The sequence below is a fragment of the Anolis sagrei genome, chromosome 8, assembly GCF_037176765.1.
Source record: "Anolis sagrei isolate rAnoSag1 chromosome 8, rAnoSag1.mat, whole genome shotgun sequence".
NCBI lineage: Eukaryota > Metazoa > Chordata > Lepidosauria > Squamata > Dactyloidae > Anolis > Anolis sagrei.
Genome location: NC_090028.1, coordinates 5335369 through 5359536, shown reverse-complemented (window position 1 = coordinate 5359536; position 24168 = coordinate 5335369). Strand labels below are relative to the sequence as shown.

Below are 24168 nucleotides of genomic sequence, written 5' to 3'. Positions count from 1 at the left end.
GTGATGTCATTGGATGGTCTATTGCTAGGTGAAGGATTTCCTGTTGGTAGGTGAAGTCACCCTCTGTGATGTCACTCAATTAGCTGTTGCTGGGTGAAAAATTGACTGGTTGCTAGGTGAAGTGGCCCTCTGTGATGTCACTGGATGGTCTGTTGCTAGGTGAAGGATTTCCTGTTGGTAGGTGAAGTGGCCCTCTGTGATGTCACTCAATTAGCTGTTGCTGGGTGAAGAATTGACTGGTTGCTAAGTGAAGTGGCCCTCTGTGATGTCACTGGATGGTCTGTTGCTAGGTGAAGGATTTCCTGTTGATAGGTGAAGTGGCCCTCTGTTATGTCACTCGATTAGCTGTTGCTGGGTGAAAAATTGACTGGTTGCTAGGTGAAGTGGCCCTCTGTGATGTCACTGGATGGTCTGTTGCTAGGTGAAGGATTTCCTGTTGGTAGGTGAAGTTGCCCTCTGTGATGTCACTCAATTAGCTGTTGCTGGGTGAAGAATTGACTGGTTGCTAGGTGAAGTGGCCCTCTGTGATGTCACTGGATGGTCTGTTGCTAGGTAAAGGATTTCCTGTTGGTAGGTGAAGTCACCCTCTGTGATGTCACTCGATGGTCTGTTGCTAGGTGAAGGATTTCCTGTTGGTAGGTGAAGTTGCCCTCTGTGATGTCACTCAATTAGCTGTTGCTGGGTGAAGAATTGACTGGTTGCTAGGTGAAGTGGCCCTCTGTGATGTCATTGGATGGTCTGTTGCTAGGTAAAGGATTTCCTGTTGGTTGGTGAAGTCACCCTCTGTGATGTCACTCAATTAGCTGTTGCTGGGTGAAAAATTGACTGGTTGCTAGGTGAAGTGGCCCTCTGTGATGTCATTGGATGGTCTGTTGCTAGGTGAAGGATTTCCTGTTGGTAGGTGAAGTCACCCTCTGTGATGTCACTCGATTAGCTGTTGCTGGGTGAAAAATTGACTGGTTGCTAGGTGAAGTGGCCCTCTGTGATGTCATTGGATGGTCTGTTGCTAGGTGAAGGGTTTCCTGTTGGTAGGTGAAGTCACCCTCTGTGATGTCACTCGATTAGCTGTTGCTGGGTGAAGAATTGACTGGTTGCTAGGTGAAGTAATCCTCTGTGATGGCTCAGGATTGGCTGTTGCTAGGTGAAGGATTTCCTGTTGGTAGGTGAAGTCGCCTTCTTTGATGTCACTCGATTAGCTGTTGCTGGGTGAAAAATTGACTGGTTGCTTGGTGAAGTAGCCCTCTGTGATGTCATTGGATGGTCTATTACTAGGTGAAGAGTTTCCTGTTGGTAGGTGAAGTCACCCTCTGTGATGTCACTCGATTAGCTGCTCCTGGGTGAAAAATTGACTGGTTGCTAGGTGAAGTGGCCCTCTGTGATGTCATTGGATGGTCTATTGCTAGGTGAAGGATTTCCTGTTGGTAGGTGAAGTCACCCTCTGTGATGTCACTCGTTTAGCTGTTGCTGGGTGAAGAATTGACTGGTTGCTAGGTGAAGTGGCCCTCTGTGATGGCCCAGGATTGGCTGTTGCTAGATGAAGGATTGGCTGTTGCAAGGTGAGTTGGCCCTCTATGAGGTCACTGGGTAAGAAAGGTGACATATGGATGAAGGGAAGGGAGAAAAGAAAAAAAGAAAGAAAGAAAGAGAAAAAGAAGGTAAGGAAAGGAAAGGAGGAGGAAGAGAAATGAAAGAGGAAAAACTATTGGAGGGGAAAGTAAAGGCAAAAAGAAAAAAAGAGAGAGAGAGAGAGAGAGAAAGAAAGCCTTTGTTGGGGTCCTGGGGAATTTAGGGGCCACAAATTAGGATTAGGATCACATATGGCCCAAGGGTAGGCTATCCCCATGATGATCATACATGGAAATGGGGTTTGGGGGTGGATAGCAAGAGCTGGTCCTACGTAGTTCTTCAAGGACCGCTTTTTGGGTCGTTGGTCCATGTCACCCATGATCATCCTTCCTTCTCTGCCATGAATCAATGGGGCTGACTTGACTTTCTCCTGCAACAGGTCACCCCATAGAAGATGAGTTCCTGAAAGGAGAAGCTGCCCCACGTCCCCGGAGGAATCTGGGCCCTTGCTTCCCAAGCCCGTGTTTTCACCAAGGGGTTTGCAAGGCGGTGGAGGACAACGCGACTTGTACCTGCAAGCCAGGCTTCACCGGACCCTTTTGCAAAGGTAAGACTTTCAGGTTGTCCCTTCTGACTGCGCTTCAACATAAAACTAACAATTTAGATAGATAGATAGATAGATAGATAGATAGACAGACAGACAGACAGACAGACAGACAGACAGACGGATGTGGACAGGCAGTGGGTGGATGGATGGATGAATCGATAGATAGATAGAAAGATAGATGGATGGATGGATGGATGGATGGATATGTAGATGGATAGATGGATGATAGAGGGATAGATAGATAAATAGATATATTTTGACAGGCGGGTAGGTAGGTGGATAGGTGAAAAGGTAGGTGGATGGATGGAAAAATTGATAGATAGATAGATAGATAGATAGATAGATAGATAGATGGATGGATGGATGGATGGATGGATGGATAGAGGAAGGATGGATGGGTGGGTGGATGGATGGATAGATAGATAGATAGATAGATAGATAGATAGATAGACAGACACGGACAGGCAGGTAGGTGGATGGATGGATAGATGGATGGATAGGTAAATACGTGGGTGGGTGGGTGGGTGGGTGGGTGGGTGGGTGGGTGGGTGGATGGATGGAAGAATTGATAGAAAGATAGGTGGAGGAATGGATAGATAGATAGATAGATAGATAGATAGATAGGGACAGGTGGGTAGGTCGGTAGGTGGATGGATAGCTAAATAGGTGGATGGAAGAATGGATAGATAGAAAGATAGATGGATGAATAGATGGATAGACAATGGATAGATAGAGGATGGAAGAATAGATGATACAGGGATAGATAGGTAGGTAGGTAGATGGATGTATGAATGGATGGAAGGAAGGAAGGTTGGATAGATAGATAGATAGATAGATAGATAGATAGATAGATAGATGAAAGGAAGGAAGGATAGATGACAGACAGACAGATAGACAGACAGACAGACAGACAGACAGATGGGTAGATGATAGATATAGAGAGATCATTTACAAGGTGATGCTCTCAGCCAGAGATTCCTCCTCTTTATCCAAACAACTGAAGGAGAAGATAGATAGATAGATAGATAGATAGATAGATAGATAGACGGATGGATGTGGACTGGCAGGTAGGTAGGTGGATGGATGGATAGATGAAAGATGGATGATAGAGGGATAGATAGATAAATAGATGTATTTGGGCAGGCGGTTGGGTAGGTAGGTAGATGGATGGATGGATAGGTAAATAGGTAGGTGGGTGGTTGGATGGATGGATCGAAAAATGGATAGAAAGAAAGATAGATGCATGAATGAATGGCTGGATAGAGGATGGGTGGGTGGATAGATAGATAGATAGATAGATAGATAGATAGATAGACAGACAGATAGATGGATGGATGAATAGATAGATAAATAGATGTGGACAGGCGGTGGGTAGGTAGGTGGATGGATGGAAGAATGGATAGATGGAAAGATAGATGGATGAAGGGATGGATAGAGGATGAATGGATGGATGAATAGATAGATAGATAGATAGATAGATAGATAGATAGATAGACGTGGACAGGCAGGCAGGCAGGTAGGTGGATGGATAGATGGATGGATAGATAGATAATAGGTAGGTGGGTGGGTGGGTGGGTGGGTGGATGGAAGAATGGATAGAAAGATACATGGATGAATAGATGGATAGATGGAGGATGGGTGGGTGGATGGCTGGATAGATGATACAGGTAGGTAGATGGAAGGAAGGAAGGTTGGATAGATAGATGATAGATATAGATAGATAGATAGATAGATAGATAGATAGATAGATAGATAGATAGCTGATGGATGGATGGAAGGAAGGAAGGAAGGACAGACAGACAGACAGACAGATGGGTAGATGATAGATATAGAGAGATCGTTTACAAGGTGATGCTCTCACCCAGAGATTCCTGGAGGAGAAGATTCAAGTGCCAACACTCAGAATCAACCACTAAGGTCTGAGAACCCTAAATGAGAGTTGTGTTATCCTGTGCCCATCTGTGCCCACTCCCCTCCATCTTCCCATGTCTTGAAGGACTTCTGAGATAGCTTTCATGTCAGTAGGGAAGTGAGTCTTCTCCACCTTAAACTGTGTGTCCTCGCCTTCCAGAAATGGTAGTCAAACTGCAGTGTGAAGAAGAGTACATGAGGATGATGGTGCGGAAGGAGGCCTTCGAGATGCTGAGGATCCCCTTAGCCTTGGTCCACCTGAAGATGAACACCTGCAAAGTCTTCGAGCAGCAAGAAGATGGGGCCAGTTTCTGGGGAGCAACGCTGACTGTGGAGAACCACACCAATTGCGGGTCAGACGTCAAGGTGAGGTTCAGGGCATGCTGCAAGGTAGGCTTTTCATGGTCTGCTTCAACTGTGTTAATGTGGCAAATAAGGTTCTATTTTAGGGTATATTTTAAGTGGTATTGTTCTTCTAAAAATTGTAACACAGCCCTCCACATTCGCTGGGATTAGGAGTGCAGAAGACCCACAAAAATACAAAAATTGAATTTAAAAAACTTTTTTTTAACTTCTAAGTTCTCCAGCACAACTGCATGGTCAGCCACTAGTAGAAGTTGGCTGTAGAGTTGCTTTGGAGGATCTAGAGATTCCTAAAAAGATTATATTAATCAAACCTAAAAAAGTTAAACCTGCAAATGTGGTGGGCTGATGGTGACAACAACAGTCATGATGATGATGGTGATGGTGATATTGATGGAGGTGATGATGATGGTGGTAATGATAATGGTAGTCATGATGTCGATGATGATAATTATGATGATATGGCAATGGTAGTGATGATGGTGGTGATGGTGATGGCAATGGTAGTGATGATGATGGTGATGATGTCTATGGTGATGATTGTGACTATGGTGATAGTGATGATGGTGATGATTATGCTGATGGTAATGGTGGTGATGGTGATAATGGTGATGGTTATGGTGATGATAGCAATGGTGACGATGATGATGATGGCAATGATGGTGATGGTGATGATGGTGATGACTGTCATCATCATAGTGATGATGATGGCAATGGTGGTAATGATGACAACAGTTGTGATGATGTGATGATGACTATGGTGATGATTGTGACTATGGTGATAGTGATGATGGTGATGATTATGATTATGGTGGTGGTGATGGTGATAATGGTGATGGTTATGGTGATGATAGCAACGGTGACAATGATGATGATGGCAATGATGGTGATGGTGATGATGGTGATAACTGTCACCTTCATAGTGATGATGGTGGCAATGGTAGTGATGATGGCAATGTTAGTAATGATGGCAACAGTTGTGATGATGATGATGATGATGATGATGATGATGACTATGGTGATGATTGTGACTATGGTGATAGTGATTATAGTAATGGTGACAATGATTATGATGGTGGTGATGATGGTGATAGTGATAATGGTTATGGTGATGATAGCAATGGTGATGGTGACAACGATGATGGCAATGATGGTGATGACTGTCATCATCATAGTGATGATGATGGCAATGGTAGTGATGATGGCAACGGTTGTGATGATAATGGTTATGATGACTTTGGTGATGATTGTGACTATGGTGATAGTGATGATGGTGATGGTGACAATGATGATTACGATGGTGATTATTATGGTGGTGGTGGTGATGATGATGGTGATGGTGATAATGATGATGGTTATGGTTATGATAGCAATGATGATGGTGACAACGATGATGGCAATGATGGTGATGACTGTCATCATCATAGTTATGATGATGGCAATGGTAGTAATGATGGCAACGGTTGTGATGATGATGGTGATGATGACTGTGGTGATGTGACTATGGTGATAGTGATGATAATGATGGTGACAATGATGATTACGATACTGATGATTATGATGATGGTGATGATGTTGGTGGTGATGGTAATAGTGGTGATGGTGATAATGATGATGGTTATGGTGATGATAGCAATGGTGATGGTGATGATGCTTATGATGACTGTCATCATCATGGTGGTGATGATGGAAATAGTCATGGTGATGATCATGGTGATGACCATGGTGGTGACCATGATACCACCCGAGTGCAGAACCTTGATAGTTCAGGACAATCACCGGAGTAGGTTGCCCAACCCAATGACATGAGAGGCATTCCTTGGGGGAGCTCAGCTTCCACTTTTGTCCAAGAGCTGCCTTCCTCTGCAGCTTAGGTCTGAATCCCTCACTTAGTCCATGCTCCCTTTTCCAGGTCAATGGCTCGCATGTGTCGTACGCCAACGTCATTGAGTCAGACGGGGAGGTTCAAGGCGTGATCACCAGGAGTATCTTCGCCCGTGTCCACTTCTCCTGCATCTACGCCTACAAGCGGGTGGTCGGCCTGCTCCAGCCACTCATGGCAATGGACCAGTATGTTTCTGCTTGGGCAGAGTTTCCTTCATTGACATCCTTCCCTTTTACATTTTAAAAAAGTTCTTGTGTGCCTTCAAATTGTTTCCAGCTTATGGTGACTCTGCTGTGAAGTTTTCTTTCGAGCTTCTCCAAGATCACCCAATGGGTTTTCATGGTTGGATAGGTCTTCAAACTCCGCTCTCCAAAGTCCAGCACTCAAACAACTACACTACACTGGGTCCTATTAAAATAAAAAAAATTAAAAAAAGAAAACAAGTGGATTTCCAGACGTTTTGGGGAGGCAAAAATCTTGTGCTGCAAGAGCTTGCCTTCCCCAATTCTTCCAATATTTGATAGCTTTAGAATCATAGAATCATAGAATCAAAGAGTTGGAAGAGACCTCATGGACAATCATCCAGTCCAACCCCCTTCTGCCAAGAAGCAGGAATATTGCATTCAAATCACCCCTGACAGATGGCCATCCAGCCTCTGTTTAAAAGCTTCCAAAGAAGGAGCCTCCACCACACTCCGGGACAGAGAGTTCCACTGCTGAACGGCTCTCACAGTCAGGAAGTTCTTCCTCGTGTTCAGATGGAATCTCCTCTCTTGTAGTTTGAAGCCATTGTTCCATTGCGTCCTAGTCTCCAGGGAAGCAGAAAACAAGTTATACTCAGGAACTGAAGTTTTGTCTCTTTTGTAGGAAGTCTATAAGTCTCTGTGTGTTCTTTTTATAGGACATCTATACTTCTCTTTGCACCCTTTTTGTAGGAAATCTATACTTCTCTGTATATTCTTCAGATGTGCACTTCAGTCCTGGCTTTTGGACACATGGTGGAGACAGACACCATTTAGCCAATGAGCAGCACAATTCCCACTTGAGTCAATTTATTGCGAAACAGGAATTAAGCAAACTCTAAATACAATCCATGTTTGCAGGTTTAACTTCTGCAGATTTGATTATTGATGGATTTGATTAACAGCATCACTCCAGGAATATCTAGGTCAAGGGTCCCCAAACTAAGGATTCGAAGGGAAGGGAGTCAAAAAGGAATGGAAGAAGGGGAAAGGAAGGAAGGAAGAAAATAGAGAGGGAAGTAAGGAGGAAAAAAAGAAATAAAGATAGGCTCCAGAACAGTGTTTCTCAACCTTCCTACTGCTGCGACCCCTTAATACAGTTCCTCATGTTGTGGTGACCCCCCCCCCCTCCTCCAACCATAACATTATTTTCATTGCTACTTCATAACTGCAATTTTGCTACTGTTATGAATCACCACAATTCAAGAGAGATATTGACAAGCTGGAATGTGTCCAGAGGAGGGCGACTCAAATGATCAAGGGTCTGGAGAACAAGCCCCATGAGGAGCTGCTTAAGGAGCTGGGCACAGGGAGGAGGGAGCAAGCTTGTTTACTGCTTCTATGGAGATTAGGACGCGGAACAATGGCTTCAAACAACAAGAAGGGAGATTCCATCTGAACATGAGGAAGAACTTCCTGACTGTTAGAGCCGTTCAACAGTGGAACTCTCTGCCCCGGAGTGTGGTGCAGGCTCCTTCTTTGGAAGCTTTTAAGCAGAGGCTGGATGGCCATTTGTCAGGGGTGATTTGAATGCAATATTCCTGCTTCTTGGCAGAATGGGGTTGGACTGGATGGCCCAGGAGGTCTCTTCCAACTCTTTGATTCTATGATTCTATGATTCTATGATTCTATGCTATAGATGTGGGTGAAACGTCAGGAAATAATGCTTCTGGAACATGGCCATATAACTTTGAAAACTCACAGCAACCCAGTGATTATCTGATATGCAGGATGTATTTTCATTCACTGGACCAAATTTGGCACAAATACCCAATACGTCCAGATTTGAATACTGGTGAGGTTGGGGGAATTAATTTTGTCAGTTGGGAATTGTAGTTGCTGGGATTTATAGTTCACCTACAGCCAAAGAGCATTCTGAACTCCACCAACAATGGAATTGAACCAAACTTGGCACACAGAACTCCCAAGACCAACAGAAAATACTGGAAAGGTTTGGTGGGCATTGATCTTGAGTTTTGGAGTTGTAGTTCACTTATATCCAGAGAGCACTGTGGAGTCAAACAATGATAGATCTGTTTTGTCGAAGGCTTTCATGGCCAGAACACGCTGTATGTTTCCAAAGAGGAAGAGAAGGACAACTGGAGAGGTCTTCAGCCCTCTCTGCCAAAGGGGTTCCTAAGACCATCAGAAATATATGTTTTCTGATTGTCTTTGGGGACCCCTCTGAAATCCAGTTGCAACCCCTCAGTGGTCCTGACCCCCAGGTTGAGAAACACTGCTCTAGAAACAGGAAAGGAAGAAAAGAAAGAGAGGGAGAAAGAAATTGAAGTTGGAAACAGAGAGAAGGAATTCAGAACGCATAGCATAGTGGTTTGCAAATTTGAAGTGTGGCTCTGAACCCATTGAGCAACTTTAGCTAAGTCACACTATTTCAACCTCAGGTCATGACAAATATTGACCAGGAAACTCTGTGAAAGGATTGCCTTAAGGTCACATCGAGTCTGATATGACTTGAAGGCACACAACAACAACAACAACAACAACAGCCCTAATTAACTTGACTCTCTCAGCAGCCAAAAGCAGGCCACTTCCCAATTAAAATTCTTCATCATTTAAAATATTGTATTTGCACTTGCATATCTTTTGCACTACAGATAAATACAGTGCGCATAGGAATTTGTTCATTTTTTCCCCAAACTACATTATGTAATAAAATTAGGAGGAAAACATTCTGTTCCTAGTTTGAAAGTGTTATTTCCTGTTTAATCGTGCTGCCCTTACTTTAAAAGTAGTTGTTGTACACCAGAAACTTTTGTTTTTGTGGCACAAACTAGGTTAAGTTGGTTGAGACACAATGAGGCACTTCTTGAACAACTATAGCAGCGGTTCTCAACCTGGGGGGCGCGCCCCCCAAGGGGGTCGCTGGGCCATTTTCCGGGGGTCGCAACGCCGACTCGGTTGGCCCCGACCCCCTACAAAATGGCTGCTGGCTCCTGTGCGAGCCAAACAGCCACGGCCATGGAGGGGGCCTTCCTGCTTGCCCCCCACGCCCTTGGCCTCGGAGGACGCAAGGGGCGAGTGTAAGGAGTGAGGGGTGAGGGGCTCCCAGCCCTCTGAAGGGGTGAGGGGCTCCCAGCCCTCTTTCCCCTCTCCAGGCTGCAAAGAAGGCTCTTCAGGAACTGAACGTAGGACAAATCTAATCTTTTGTACATGCTTCCCCCAAACCCCTCCAGTATTTTCCGTTGGTCATGGAAGTCCTGTATGCCAAGTTTGGTTCAGTTCTATTGTTGATGTAGTTCAGAATGGTCTTTGGTGCCTGGTGCACTATAATTCACACAAATGCAATTCCCAAATGTCAGGGTCTATTTTCCCCTTGCCCCTCCAGTATTTTCTGTTGGTCATGGAAGTCCTGTATGCCAAGTGTGGTTCAATTCTATTGTTGGTGGAGTTCAGAATGCTCTTTGGTGCCTGGTGAACTATAATTCACACAATTGCAATTCCCAAATGTCAGGGTCTATTTTCCCCAAGCCCCTCCAGTATTTTCTGTTGGTCATGGAAGTCCTGTATTCCAAGTTTGGTTCAATTCTACTGTTGGTGGAGTTCAGAATGCTCTTTGGTGCCTGGTGCACTAGAATTCACACAAATGCAATACCCAAATGTCAGGGTCCATTTTTCCCAAACCCCTCCAGTATTTTCTGTTGGTCATGGAAGTCCTGTATGCCAAGTTTGGTTCAGTTCTATTGTTGATGTAGTTCAGAATGGTCTTTGGTGCCTGGTGCACTATAATTCACACAAATGCAATTCCCAAATGTCAGGGTCTATTTTCCCCTTGCCCCTCCAGTATTTTCTGTTGGTCATGGAAGTCCTGTATGCCAAGTGTGGTTCAATTCTATTGTTGGTGGAGTTCAGAATGCTCTTTGGTGCCTGGTGAACTATAATTCACACAATTGCAATTCCCAAATGTCAGGGTCTATTTTCCCCAAGCCCCTCCAGTATTTTCTGTTGGTCATGGAAGTCCTGTATTCCAAGTTTGGTTCAATTCTACTGTTGGTGGAGTTCAGAATGCTCTTTGGTGCCTGGTGCACTAGAATTCACACAAATGCAATACCCAAATGTCAGGGTCCATTTTTCCCAAACCCCTCCAGTATTTTCTGTTGGTCATGGAAGTCCTGTATGCCAAGTTTGGTTCAGTTCTATTGTTGATGTAGTTCAGAATGGTCTTTGGTGCCTGGTGCACTATAATTCACACAAATGCAATTCCCAAATGTCAGGGTCTATTTTCCCCTTGCCCCTCCAGTATTTTCTGTTGGTCATGGAAGTCCTGTATGCCAAGTGTGGTTCAATTCTATTGTTGGTGGAGTTCAGAATGCTCTTTGGTGCCTGGTGAACTATAATTCACACAATTGCAATTCCCAAATGTCAGGGTCTATTTTCCCCAAGCCCCTCCAGTATTTTCTGTTGGTCATGGAAGTCCTGTATTCCAAGTTTGGTTCAATTCTACTGTTGGTGGAGTTCAGAATGCTCTTTGGTGCCTGGTGCACTAGAATTCACACAAATGCAATACCCAAATGTCAGGGTCCATTTTTCCCAAACCCCTCCAGTATTTTCTGTTGGTCATGGAAGTCCTGTATGCCAAGTTTGGTTCAATTCTATTGTTGGTGGCGTTCCGAATGCTGTTTGGTGCCTGGTGAACTATAATTCACACAAATGCAATTGCTAAAAAGTCAGAGCTGAATTGGTTGGCGGTAATTCCAATCCCTTCATCCATTGTCCCTACTCCCCCAAACATATTGTTTTTACCATTAATCACTATGCTTTCATTACGTTCAATTTGTAACAATGGAAATACATCCTGCATATCAGATGTTGACATTACAATTCATAACAGTACAGTTATAACATAGCGACAAAAATATGGTTGGGAGTCATCACAACATGAGGAACTGTATTTAGGGGTCACGGCATTAGAAAGGTTGAGAACCACTGAACTAGAGCGAAATGTCCTGCAGGATGTCCTTTCCACAAAAACAAACTTTTTGCAGTTTGATAAACTTTTCCCATGTTTTTATGATGGACCCAATTAGGAAATGACATTGATAACCCAGGAACAAGAGTTGTATTACATAGTTCTGTAGTCCGTTTCCTTGCAATGGTCAGAGGAACCGTGAACCAACTCTTGGCTTGAAAAGTTTTGAGGACTCCTACTCAAAGTTCTCCATTATGACTCAAGTTAGTGCAAGAGGAGAGTCAGACTCATCCTCAAACAAAGTTGGACCTCCACATTTTGTAGATTGGTGTCCTTTATTATGACTTGTACGGGCAACATATGTAAGCAGATTATTTGTGCTGTTCTGTCCTAGAGTTGTCCAGTTTGCGGTCAAGGAGGGGGACTTCACGGTGACCATGGCACTCTATGACAGCGCAACTTACGAGCGGCCGCACCGCCGGCAGCCCCTAATGCTCTTCCTGTCGGACATCATCTACGTCCTGCTCCGGATCGAAGGACAGGACCAAGTCAAGTACTTCTTCCTCAGTGTGGAGGACTGCTGGGGAACTCCAACTGCTGATCCGGACCATGAGACGAAGCACCAGCTGATCATGAAAGGGTGAGAATCTCTTTTTCTGCCCACCAATATTCCGTTTTCCGTTCTTAAGTTCGGAGTAGAGCAACTGCTTCGGGAGATGGTGGTCGGGCATCCGGACAACGTGGCTGATCCAGCGGAGTTGATGGCGGAGGACCATCGCTTCAATGCTGGTGGTCTTTGCTTCTTCCAGCACGCTGAAGTTTTTCCTCCTGTCTTCCCAAGAGATTTGCAGGATTTTCCGGTGTGGTACTTACTTTGAAAGTAGCTATTTTGTTTTTGTGGTTGCCACAAACGAGGTTGAATTGGTTGAGAATCTAAGAGATATTCATTGAAAAACTAGAGCAAATTGTGCAGCAGGATGCCCCACACAAACAAAGTTTTTGCAGTTTAATAAAGTTTCTCCATGTATTTATGATAGAACCAATTAGGAAATGGCATTGACAACCCAGGGGAAAAATAATGTTACATAATGTTATTGTTATCTGTGAACTGCTAAACATCAGCCGTATGCACTTTACGCATGATCGTGTGCAAATCTCACCTGCCTCATAGGAAACCTGTTACAAAACAGGAGCTTTTTGGTTGAGTTCCAAGGCCAGAGAAGCAGATGGCGGAAACAGAAGAACGGCCTGCCTCAGGGGAGTGTGCTTGCTCCATCCATGTTCAACATCTACACAAATGACCAGCCACTGCCAAAAGGGACAGAGAGGTTCATCTATGCTGATGATCGTGCCATTACCGCTCAAGCAGGGAGCTTTGAGACGGTAGAACAGAAGCTCTCCGAAGCTCTAGGTGCTCTTACTGCCTACTACAGGGAAAACAAGCTGGTCCCTAATCCATCTAAAACACAGACATGTGCCTTTCACCTTAAGAACAGACAAGCATCCCGAGCTCTGAGGATGACCTGGGAAGGAATCCCACTGGAGCATTGCAGCACATCCAAAAACCTCGGAGTCACTCTGGACCGTGCCCTGACCTACAAGAAGCACTGCCTGAACATTAAGCAAAAAGTGGGTGCTAGAAACAATATGATACGAAAGCTGACTGGCACAACCTGGGGATCACGACCAGACACAGTGAAGACATCTTCCCTTGCGCTGTGCTACTCTGCTGCTGAGTATGCATGCCTAGTGTGGAACACATCTCACCACGTTAAAACAGTGGATGTGGCTCTTAATGAGACATGCCACATTCTCACGGGATGTCTACGTCCTACACCACTGGAGAAATTACACTGTTTAACCGGTATTACACCACCTGACATCAGTCGGGAAGTAGCAGCCAATAGTGAAAGGACCAAGACAGAGACATCTCCAGCCTATCCCTTGTTTGGGTATCAGCCAGCACGTCAAGGACTTAAATCAAGGACATAGTTTTCTAAGATCTACAGAGACACTCGCTGGAACACCCCAGCAAGTGAGAGTCCAAAAGTGGCAGACTCAGTGAAGACATCTGCCCTTGCGCTGTGCTACTCTGCTGCTGAGTACGCATGCCCAGTGTGCTGAGAAACAATATCAAGTGGCAAGCTCAGACCCAGAACCTCAATCAATGGCTGATACCAAAGGAGAGACTCCCCCCTGGGCACACAGAAGACTGGGCGACTTGGAAGTCGCTGAACAGACTGCGCTCTGGCACCACGAGATGCAGAGACAGCCTTAAGAAATGGGGCTACAAAGTGGAATCCTCGACATGCGAGTGCGGAGAAAAGCACACCACTGACCACCTGCTGCAATGCAACCTGAGCCCTGCCACATGCACAATGGAGGACCTTCTTGCGGCAACACCAGAGGCACTCCAAGGGGCCAACTACTGGTCAAAGGACATTAACTCAACTACCAAGCTTGCAAATTCTGTGTTTTGTCTGTTTGTTTGTTTTTGTTAAAAATGTAATACAAATGTCTGTTTGCTGATGACACGATAAATAAATAAATGATCATAGGCACACCTTTTTTCCCAGATGATAGTTTCATGTGCTAATATGTGAAATAACCAAGGCTCGTGGATCTGAGTGACATGATGGACACTGTGCTTCTCTTTTGTCCAGGTGTCCCCACGACAAAACGTTGACGTTCATAAATATGATTGGAACCAGTACTGTGGCCAAATTCAGTTTCCAAATGTTCCAGTTCACAAACTACTCAGAAGTGTTCCTACATTGCCAGGTTCGCCTGTGCATACCGGACACCCAAAAGCCCTGTGTTAAGGTAAGATGTGGGTGTGGGTATCGGACACAGGTGGGCAAAGTGTGGCCTTCGGGGCTTGCTTTTGTGTTCCCTGAAATGTCCTATCAGCCCTCCAAATCCAACTAACTTTTCCAAAATTTGACTCCTTCTCAGACCACTTTGCTCTGAATATGTATAGAAAACCCCTCCTATCTATATAAATAAAAATATACTGTTCATTTGTGGGATTAACACAACTCAAAAACCACTGGACGAATTTGGACACAAGACACCTCTCAGGCCAACGAGTGACCATCACTCATAAAAACACTGAAAAACACAGCAGAAGAGACTTGAAAAGCCAAATAAATAAATAAATACATTGCAACGCATGCGCAAAACCACATATATACACAAATATATACACACACATACACGCATATATACACACAAAACACATATACACAGAATATGCACAAACACACATATATACACATATATACGTAATATATGCAGGGACGTAAAAGACAAAAAATATATTACAGCACATGTGCAAAACCACATATATACACAAATATATACACACACATACACGCATATATACACACAAAACACATATACACAGAATATACACAAACACACATATATACACATATATACGTAATATATGCAGGGACGTAAAAGACAAAAAATATATTACAGCACATGTGCAAAACCACATATATACACATATACACCAATATATACACACATATATGCATATATACACACACAAAACACAGATAGACAGAAAGGGGGAAGGAAGGAAGGAAGGAAGGAAGGAAGGAAGGAAGGAAGGAAGGAAGGAAGGAAGGAAGGAAGGAGAGAGAGAAAGGGTAAGAAGGAGAGAAGGAAGGAAAGAAAGAAAGAAAGAAAGAAAGAAAGGTAGAGAAGGAAGGAAGGAGAGAAGGAAATAAAAAAGTGAAAGAAGGAAGGAAAGAGAGAGGGAAGGAAGGAGAGAAGGAATGAAAGAGAGAACAAGGGAGAGAAGGAAGGAAGGATAGAAAGAAAGAAAGAAAGAAAGAAAGAAAGAAAGGTAGAAAAGGAAGGAAGGAGAGAAGGAAATAAAAAAGTGAAAGAAGGAAGGAAGGAAAGAGAGAGGGAAGGAAGGAAGGAAAGAAAGAACGAAAGAGAGAACAAGGGAGGGAAGGAAGGAAAGAGACAAGGAAGGATGGAACCAAAGAGCTAAGGAAGGAGGAAAGAAACAGGTAGAGAAGGAAGGAAAGAGAGAAGAAAATAAAAAAGTGAAAGAAGGAAGGAAGGAAGGAAAGAGAGAGGGAGGGAAGGAAGGAAGGAAGGAAGGAAGAAGGAAGGAAGGGGAGAAGGAACGAAAGAGAGAACAAGGGAGGGAAGGAAGGAAAGAGACAAGGAAGGATGGAACCAAAGAGCAAAGGAAGGGAGGAAAGACAGGTAGAGACGGAAGAAAGAAGGAGGGAAAGTGGAAAGGAAAGAAAAAGAGGGAAGGAAGGAAAGAGGGAGAGAAGGAAGGAGAGAAAGAAAGGAGAGAAGGAGGGAAGGTTAGCCACAGCATTGTGTGGCAGGTACAGCTAGTATCTATATAAATAAAAATGTAATGTTCAATGTATTGTCGAAGGCTTTCATGGCCGGAATCACTGGGTTGTTATAGGGTTTTTCGGGCTATATGGCCATGGTCTAGAAGCATTATCTCCTGACATTTTGCCTGCATCTATGGCAAGCATCCTCAGAGGTAGTGAGGTCTGTTGGAACTAGGAAAAAGGGTTTATATATCTGTGGAATGACCAGGGTGGGACAAAGGACTCTTGTCTGCTGGAGCTAGGTGTGAATGTTTCAACTGACCACCTTGATTAGCATTTGATGGACCAACCTGGACGCGGAATATTATTTGAGGACACAGAAATGCTGGACCACTCTCACAACCACCATGTCAAACTACACAGAGAAGCCATTGAAATCCACAAGCATGTGGACAATGTCAACAGAAAGGAAGAGACCATGAAAATGAACAAAATCTGGCTCCCAGTATTAAAAAAAAACTCTAAAATTACAACAGCACAACAACAGAGAGGAAAAAAACAAGGGCATCTAATCACCTCTCAACAAAAGATTGCCCCAGGCACTGTCAGGCCATTATATGCTAATCAAGGTGGTCGGTTGAAACGTTCCCACCTAGCTCCAGCAGACAAGAGTCCTTTGTCCCACCCTGGTCATTCCACAGATATAAACTCCTTTTCCTAGTTCCAACAGACCTGGCTACCTGTGAGGATGCTTGCCATAGATGCAGGTGAAACGTCAGGAAAGAATGCCTCTAGACCATGGCCATATAGCCTGAAAAAACCTACAACAACCCAGTGATTCCAGCCATGAAAGCCTTCGACAATACATAATAATAATAGGGTGGCATACTGTCAATGTAATAATAATAGAGTAAAATAATACATGAAATAAAAATAATACTAATAAGAGAGTAAAATAATAAATAACCTTGACTCAAGTCGAGGGGAACTTTTTCAGCCTAAAAAAGGGACTGAAAAACTAGGCTTATACTCGAGTTTATACAGGAGATTAAACAGTATAAAACACTACAAAAGCAATAAAAACAACATCATTAGCGTCTCATTATTATCAAGTTTTGTCCAGTTCCATTGCCAAGTCATTCGATTTCCTATATTAGCTACTCTGCATTTGTGAACGCTTGCTCAAACAGCTATGTTTTTACTTGCCTCCGAAATGTTAAGAGGGAGGGAGCAGATCTAATCTCCCTAGGGAGGGCGTTCCATAACCGAGGGGCCACCACTGAGAAGGCCCTGTCTCTCGTCCCCACCAAACGTAATTGTGACGAAGGCGGGACCGAGAGCAGGGCCTCCTCAGACTATCTTAAAGTCCACAAAGAGGGTTCAGGGACAGCTTTGCTATTATCCTAATAATTCTCAAAGTAAGTATGCCTTCTACGGTAAGGGGGGTAACTTGTCACAGCTTGCTTTTGGACGACAGGAATGTCCCATCAAGCAGAAAACCAAGAGAGAGTTGGCCGACGACTATCAGAAGATAGTCTCCTATGGACCGATTCAGTTCCTGGTCCCGTCCCGATTGGAAACCCGAAATGTCAAAGGCCCAGAATCCTTTGGAGGTAGGTACTAGAGCTGTGTAATCATGGAAATAAATGTTTCAATGCTCATTACTAAATTGGGGGGGGGGGGGGGGGGGGTGGACCGTTTTTAAGAGTGTTTCCGAAATTATGGACCTAAACATTCTTGTAACTATAACAAAGTAATTGAACAATTGGGGGAACTTCAGGGGCTCATTCCTCCCACATTTTTAGAGCTATCATGATGAAATTTGCTACAATTGTACCACACACTTTCCACTGTTAGCTCGCCAAGTTTCAGAACATTATGCTCATCCACTAATTTTGGGGGAAATTTTGAATTTGTTTTTAAAAATAATATATTTTTAAATAAACTATTTATTTGAATTTTATATACAACGTACAAGATAACCAGGATATCGATCCCTAGAATTTTTATAAAGATTCACACATCAACAGATTTTTGGGGATTTGTTGCAACCCGGAACAGGAAACGAGACCATAAGATAACCATCCACCACGTTTGACTGTGGGAAAAAACAATCCCTTTTTATTGATGAAAAATGGTTACAAAATAGAGGAAAATGCAATGTCAAAAAGCCACAGTAAAATTCAGCAGTCAGGAATATCTATGAACTAGATCAAAATTCCAAAAGAAACACTGTAAAAACCTGGAACCTGTTAGCATTTCACTAACAGTACTTGGGATGTAGGCCACGTGAAACGGGAAATCTGCCAAGGTAATGTCTCAGTCTAAACGATGCCTGATCTAACGAGACAGCCCGGGGAGAGGCACTTAAAACTGAAGAAACTGTTTCATGACACGCCTCCAGGCTTTGAAGCCTGTGCCTCCTTTTGCCTTAATCTGCTTGACCTTCTCAGACTCTGCGATTCACTCCTGTTTTTCCAAATCTGTCCTTTTCTATCCTCATTAAGGAAGCCAGGTGTTAGCTCCTCTGGAGAGCTATCACCGCTTGGTTCTGAAACATTCTCATCAGGATGTGTAGTTTCACTTTCCAAGCCACTGACCTCAGAATCCACATTTTCAATACCCTCAGGGAAAAATACATGTTCAGTAGCCTGTTCAGTAGCATCAGGAAATACAATCAGAGAATCAGGTTCAGGCTCACACGCAGGCTGAACCCCGACAGGATTTTTAAAAATTTAGACAAAAACATTTATTCCCCCCCCCCCCCAAAAAAGCCACAAGAGCAATCCACTTGAATGTCTGCCTAGAAGTGTGTCTATATGACACACAATTAACCACAGAACTTCAACTTAGCACAGATTTATACTATTACTTACTTACGTTAGTCCTCTTTGCAGATTTGATAATTTTATTTCTGATTATTAGACCGACTCTAAATGGCTGGCTTCTGCAGCCCTCATTGGGGATTTCTGATGCTGAGCACTGCATTCTGGGAAATGTAGTTTAGGGCAGGGCCTTTTGTATTCTCTGCCACAGGGGGCCTCACCTTCCTGAACTACGTTTCCCAGAATGCTGTGTTCTCAGTCTCCCACTCAGCCCAGCTAATAACTACGTAATTGAGCAATTGGGGAAGCTTCAGGGGCTCATTCCTCCCACATTTTTAGAGCTACCATGATGAAATTTGCTACAATTGTACCACACATTTTCCACTGTTAGCTCGCCAAGTTTCAGAATGTTGTGCTCCTCCACTAATTTTTGGGGAATTTTTGAATTTTATTTACAAACTATATTTTAAAAAAACTACATGAGTCTTCTATTTGAATTTTATATACAGCACACAAGATAACCAGGATATAGATCCCTAGAAGTTTCAGAAAGATGTCTGCCTAGAAGTGTGTCTATGTGACACACAATTAGCCATAGACCTTCAACTTAGCACAGATTTATACTATTACTTGCTTACGTTAGTCCTCTTTGCAGATTTGATAATTTTATTTCTGATTATTAGACCGACTCTAAATGGCTGGCCTCTGCAGCCCTCATTGGGGCTTTCTGATGCTGAGCACTGCATTCTGGGAAACGTAGTTTAGGGCAGGGCCTTTTGTATTCTCTGCCACAGGGGCAGAGAATACAAAACTATGTTTCCCAGAATGCTATGTTCTCAGTCTCCCACTCAGCCCAGCTAATAACTAAGTAATTGAGCAATTGGGGAAACTTCAGGGGCTCATTCCTCCCACATTTTTAGAGCTTTCATGATGAAATTTGCTATAATTGTACCACACATTTTCCACTGTTAGCTCGCCAAGTTTCAGAATGTTACGCTCATCCACTAATTTTGTGGGAATTTTTGAATTTTTTTTACAAACAATATTTTTTTAAAAAACTACAAGAGCTATCTATTAGAATTTTATATACAATGCACAAGATAATAAAGATATGGATCCCTAGAAGTTTCAGAAAGAATCACACATTTACTGATTTTTTGGGGGATTTTTAAAAGTTTATAGACAAAAACACTTCTCCCTCCCCAAAAAAGCCACAACAGTAATCCCTTTGAATGACATATCTATATGTCACACAATTAACCATAGTTACACATAAGTAATGGCAAAATTCAATGCCAGTACAAACAATGTCACACAATTAACCACAGAACTTCAACTTAGCACAGATTTATACTATTTCTTACTTACTTTAGTCCTCTTTGCAGATTTGATAATTTTATTTATTATTATTAGACTGACTCTAAATGGCTGGCTGCTGCAACCCTCACTGGGGCTTTTTGATACTGAGCACTGCATTCTGGAAAATGTAGTTTAGGGCAGGGCCTTTTGTATTCTCTGCCACAAGAGGCCTTGCCTTCCCAAACTACGTTTCCCAGATTGCTGTGTTCTGTCTCCCACTCAACCCAGCTAGTCTCACTCCAGCTGCCCTTCCTTATGGCAACCGGCAAGCAGACTGAATCTTAATTTAAACCAGTGGTTTCCAACTTTTGGGCCACCAGGTGTTTTGGACTTCAACTCCCAGAACTCCCAGCCAGCTTACTAGCTGTTAGGAATGTGGGAGCTGAAGTCCAAAACACCTGGAGGGCCAAAGGTTGGGAACCACTGATTTAAGCCAGGGGTCCTCAAACTTTTTAAACCGGGGGCCAGTTCACTGTCTCTCAGACCGTTGGACGGCCAAACTATAGTTTTTTTTAAAAAAAATCAATTAAAAAATTCCTCTGCACATTGCACATATCTTATTTTGCTGTGTGGAAGAGTTCTTTCTCGCCCTCTTTAGGCAGTAATTCCAGGAGCAGAGAATGGGAAATCTTCCTATTTCTAGTCTGAACAAAATCTGGCTACCAGTATTTAAAAAACTCTAAAATTATAATTGTAAATAAAGAACAACACTCAAACACAGGGGAACTCCAGACAAGAAACAATCAGGGCCAGCTAATCACCTCTCAACAAAGGATTCTCCCTAAAAACTGTGAGGCTATGAAATGGCAATCAAGGTGGCCAACTGAAACATTCCTACCTACCTCCAACAGACAAGAGTTCTTTCTCCCACCCTGGATCTTCCACAATTTTCCTAGTTAAAGGTTTTCCTCTGACATGAAGTCCAGTCGTGTCTGACTCTGGGGTGTGGTGCTCACCTGTATTTCTAAGTCGAAGAGCCGGCGTTGTCTGTAGACACCTCCAAGGTCATGTGGCCGGCATGACTGCATGGAGTGATGGGGCAGCCTCCCTTGGCTGGCTCACGCTGCCCATCGGGCCCGATGGGCAGCGTGAGCCTGTTAAGGGAGGAGCAGCCCCTCGCGGGCTACTCGCGTGTAAAGCACCTCGCAAGGTGTTTTACGCGCAAGTAGGCCACACAGAGCAGCTGCCCTTGGCTGGCTCATGCTGCCCATCAGGCCTGACAGATAGCATGAGCCAGCCAAGGGAGGGGCACTGTGTGTGGGGGGGTGCTCCTCCTCCACGGGCCGGATAAGTGCCCTGGGCGGGCCAGAAGTGGCCCGCGGGCCGTAGTTTGGGAACCCCTGATTTAAACACTAGAAATGGCCTCTTTGGCTTTGCCAAAGTTGCTTAGTGCTTATACGTGTGAAAAAGATCTTGGAGTCCTTGTGGACAACAAGTTAAACATGAGCCAACAATGTGATGTGGCGGCAAAAAAAGCCAATGGGATTTTGGCCTGCATCAATAGGAGCATAGTGTCTAGATCTAGGGAAGTAATGCTCCCCATGCTCTATTCCGCTTTGGTTAGATCACACCTGGAATATTGTGTCCAATTCTGGGCACCACAATTCAAGAGAGATATTGACAAGCTGGAATGTGTCCAGAGGAGAGCGACTAAAATGATAAAAGGTCTGGAGAACAAGCCCTATGAGGAGCGGCTTAAGGAGCTGGGCATGTTTAGCCTGAAGAAGAGAAGGCTGAGAGGGGATATGATAGCCCTGTATAAATATGTGAGAGGAAGCCACAGGGAGGAGGAGGGAGCAAGCTTGTTTTCTGCTGCCCTGGAGACTAGGACGCAAGGGAACAATGGCTTCAAACGACAAGAGAGAAGATTCCATCTGAACATGAGGAAGAACTTCCTGACTGTGAGAGCCGTTCAGCAGTGGAACTCTCTGCCCCGGAGTGTGATAGAGGCTCCTTCTTTGGAAGCTTTTAAACAGAGGCTGGATGGCCATCTGTCAGGGGTGATTTGAATGCAATATTCCTGCTTCTTGGCAGAAATGGGGTTGGACTGGATGGCCCAGGAGGTCTCTCCCAACTCTTTGATTCTATGATTCTATACTGAAAATTAAACTGACTTTGGGAGGATTCCGAATGTTACAGAATGTACACAAAAATTATTGGAGAGTGTTTTGATTCTTCAATTTTTATCTACCTTCCCCCCCCCCCCCCCACGTTTTTTGCATGTTTCTTAATAGCGATCATTTGCATGAATCTAAGGATTTACGAGACTAATGATTTTTTGCACATCCCTAGTAGGTACACATCTTCCTGTGTTAACCTATAACCCAATCACTATTGGTTGGTGACCATTCTGGGTTCTAGGCTGGAGTTCTCCTGGATGTTGAACGTCACCCCTAAAATGGGATGGATGTTTTGGGAGCTTCACGTTCGGATTAAAACCTAGCACTGAAGCCCCCATTTGCCGTGCTCCCCCAATTTTCTGGATGTGTCCATATCTAATCTCCTGCCTCTTTTTCAGAGCTTCAATTCTGGGTCCTCAGCGCAGTGGTGTCGGCCTCCATCGCCATCGGCTTCGTCTTGACTGCTGTTGCCAAAGCCATGAAGAAATGAGCACGTTGTCAACGGCAGAGTCGGAAATAAACCTGATTGCAAACTACACTGGGTCAAGGGATGTCCTTTACTCCTCTATGGAAGGGTCAGTGCTTGGGTTGACCCCAGAGAGACATAGTATCATGGTGGAAACTCTATAAGCCATATATTAGGCTTGGTTGATTTTTAAAAAATGGATCAAAACTCATTTCAGATATAGGGGTTTGATTTGGAATTGAATTCTGAATTTTTGGAATTTGGAATTGAATTCCGATTTTTTTTCCCCAAAAAATTTCGAAATTTTCTGAAATTTTTGAAAGTTCCAAATCGCTTCGTTAATGGCAGATGCGATTGCGCAATGTATGGGATTTCTAGTGTTTTCTTAGGCAACTCACAGCAAGCAAACAAGCAAAAAAAGAAACAGCCGTGCCCTTTTTGCCTTGGAAGATGATTTCACTACCTTGGGAAGGATAGTTTGTGTTCAAAGAGTGGCTTGACTTGATGGGAGGCAATGTGCAACACAAACTTAAAAAGCACTGAGGCCAGAGAGATCAGCTACAATATTGGCTTTTAAAAATGTTGGAGTGAGTGCTTTGGTTCTTCTGTGTTGCTCCCACGCACACACTACCCTCACGGTGCCCACCCGACCCAAACCCCAACAGCAACAACACACAAGTGGCAAGGCAGGCTGTGCCCACTGCCCAGCCAGGTAGGCAGGAAGCCAAGCACAGCTGGCAACACCCTAACCGTAACCCAAACTCAAGGTCAATGCCCAACAAACCCTTCTGGTCTTTTCTGCTGGTCATGGGAGTTCTGTGTGCCAAGTTTGGTTCAATTTTATTGTTGGTGGAGTTCAGAATGCTCTTTGATGGTAGGTGAAGGTCTATTTCCCCCAAACTTCACTAGTTTTCACATTTGGGCATATTGAGGATTCATGCCAAGTTTGGTCCAGATCCATCATTGTTTGAATCCACAGTTTTTTCTGGATGTAGGTGAACTACAACTCCCAAACTCAAGGTCGTTGTTGTTCATTTGTTCAGTCATCTACGACTCTTTGTGACCTCATGGACCAGCCCACGCCAGAGCCCCCTGTCAGCCATCACCACCCCCAGCTCCTTCAAGGTCAGTCCAGTCACCTCAAGGATGCCATCCATGCATCTTGCCCTTGGTCGGCTCCTCTTCCTTTTGCCTTCCACTTTCCCCAGCATCATTGTCTTCTCTAGGCTTTGCTGTCTCCTCATGATGTGGCCAAAGTACTTCAGCTTTGTCTCTAGTCTCCTTCCGTCCAATGAGCAGCCGGGCTTTCTTTCCTGGAGGATGGACTGGTTGGATCTTCTCTCAGTCCAAGGCACTCTCAGCACTTTCCTCCAGCACCACAGCTCAAAAGCATCTCTCTTCCTTGGCTCAGCCTTCCCGAAGGTCCAGCTCTCACATCCGTAGGTGACTACAGGGAATACCATGGCTTTGACTAGGCAATGGATCTTTGTTGCCAGTCTGATGTCTCTACTCTTTACTATTTTATTGAGACTGGACATTGCTCTCCTCCCAAGAAGGAAGCGTCTCCTGATTTCCTGGCCA

The 24168-nt window shown here is 44.0% G+C and overlaps 1 protein-coding gene across 1 annotated transcript; it reads left to right on the top strand.

Annotated features, from left to right (window-relative positions):
- Positions 1-1534: 1534 nt before the first annotated feature.
- Positions 1535-22657, top strand: LOC132783153 (uromodulin-like). The gene is made up of 8 exons (XM_060788238.2): positions 1535-1556; positions 2006-2173; positions 4245-4450; positions 6360-6517; positions 11896-12141; positions 14165-14324; positions 17295-17430; positions 22520-22657. The coding sequence occupies exons 1-8, from the start codon at positions 1535-1537 to the stop codon at positions 22609-22611; spliced, it is 1188 nt and encodes a 395-aa protein (XP_060644221.2). The 3' UTR covers positions 22612-22657.
- Positions 22658-24168: the final 1511 nt, after the last annotated feature.

Coding starts and splice junctions, on each gene's coding strand:
- LOC132783153 (XM_060788238.2), top strand. CDS start 1,535: ATGAAGGATTGGCTGTTGCAAG. Junction 2,174..4,244: donor CACCGGACCCTTTTGCAAAG/GTAAGACTTTCA, acceptor CTCGCCTTCCAG/AAATGGTAGTCAAACTGCAG. Junction 6,518..11,895: donor CCACTCATGGCAATGGACCA/GTATGTTTCTGC, acceptor GTTCTGTCCTAG/AGTTGTCCAGTTTGCGGTCA.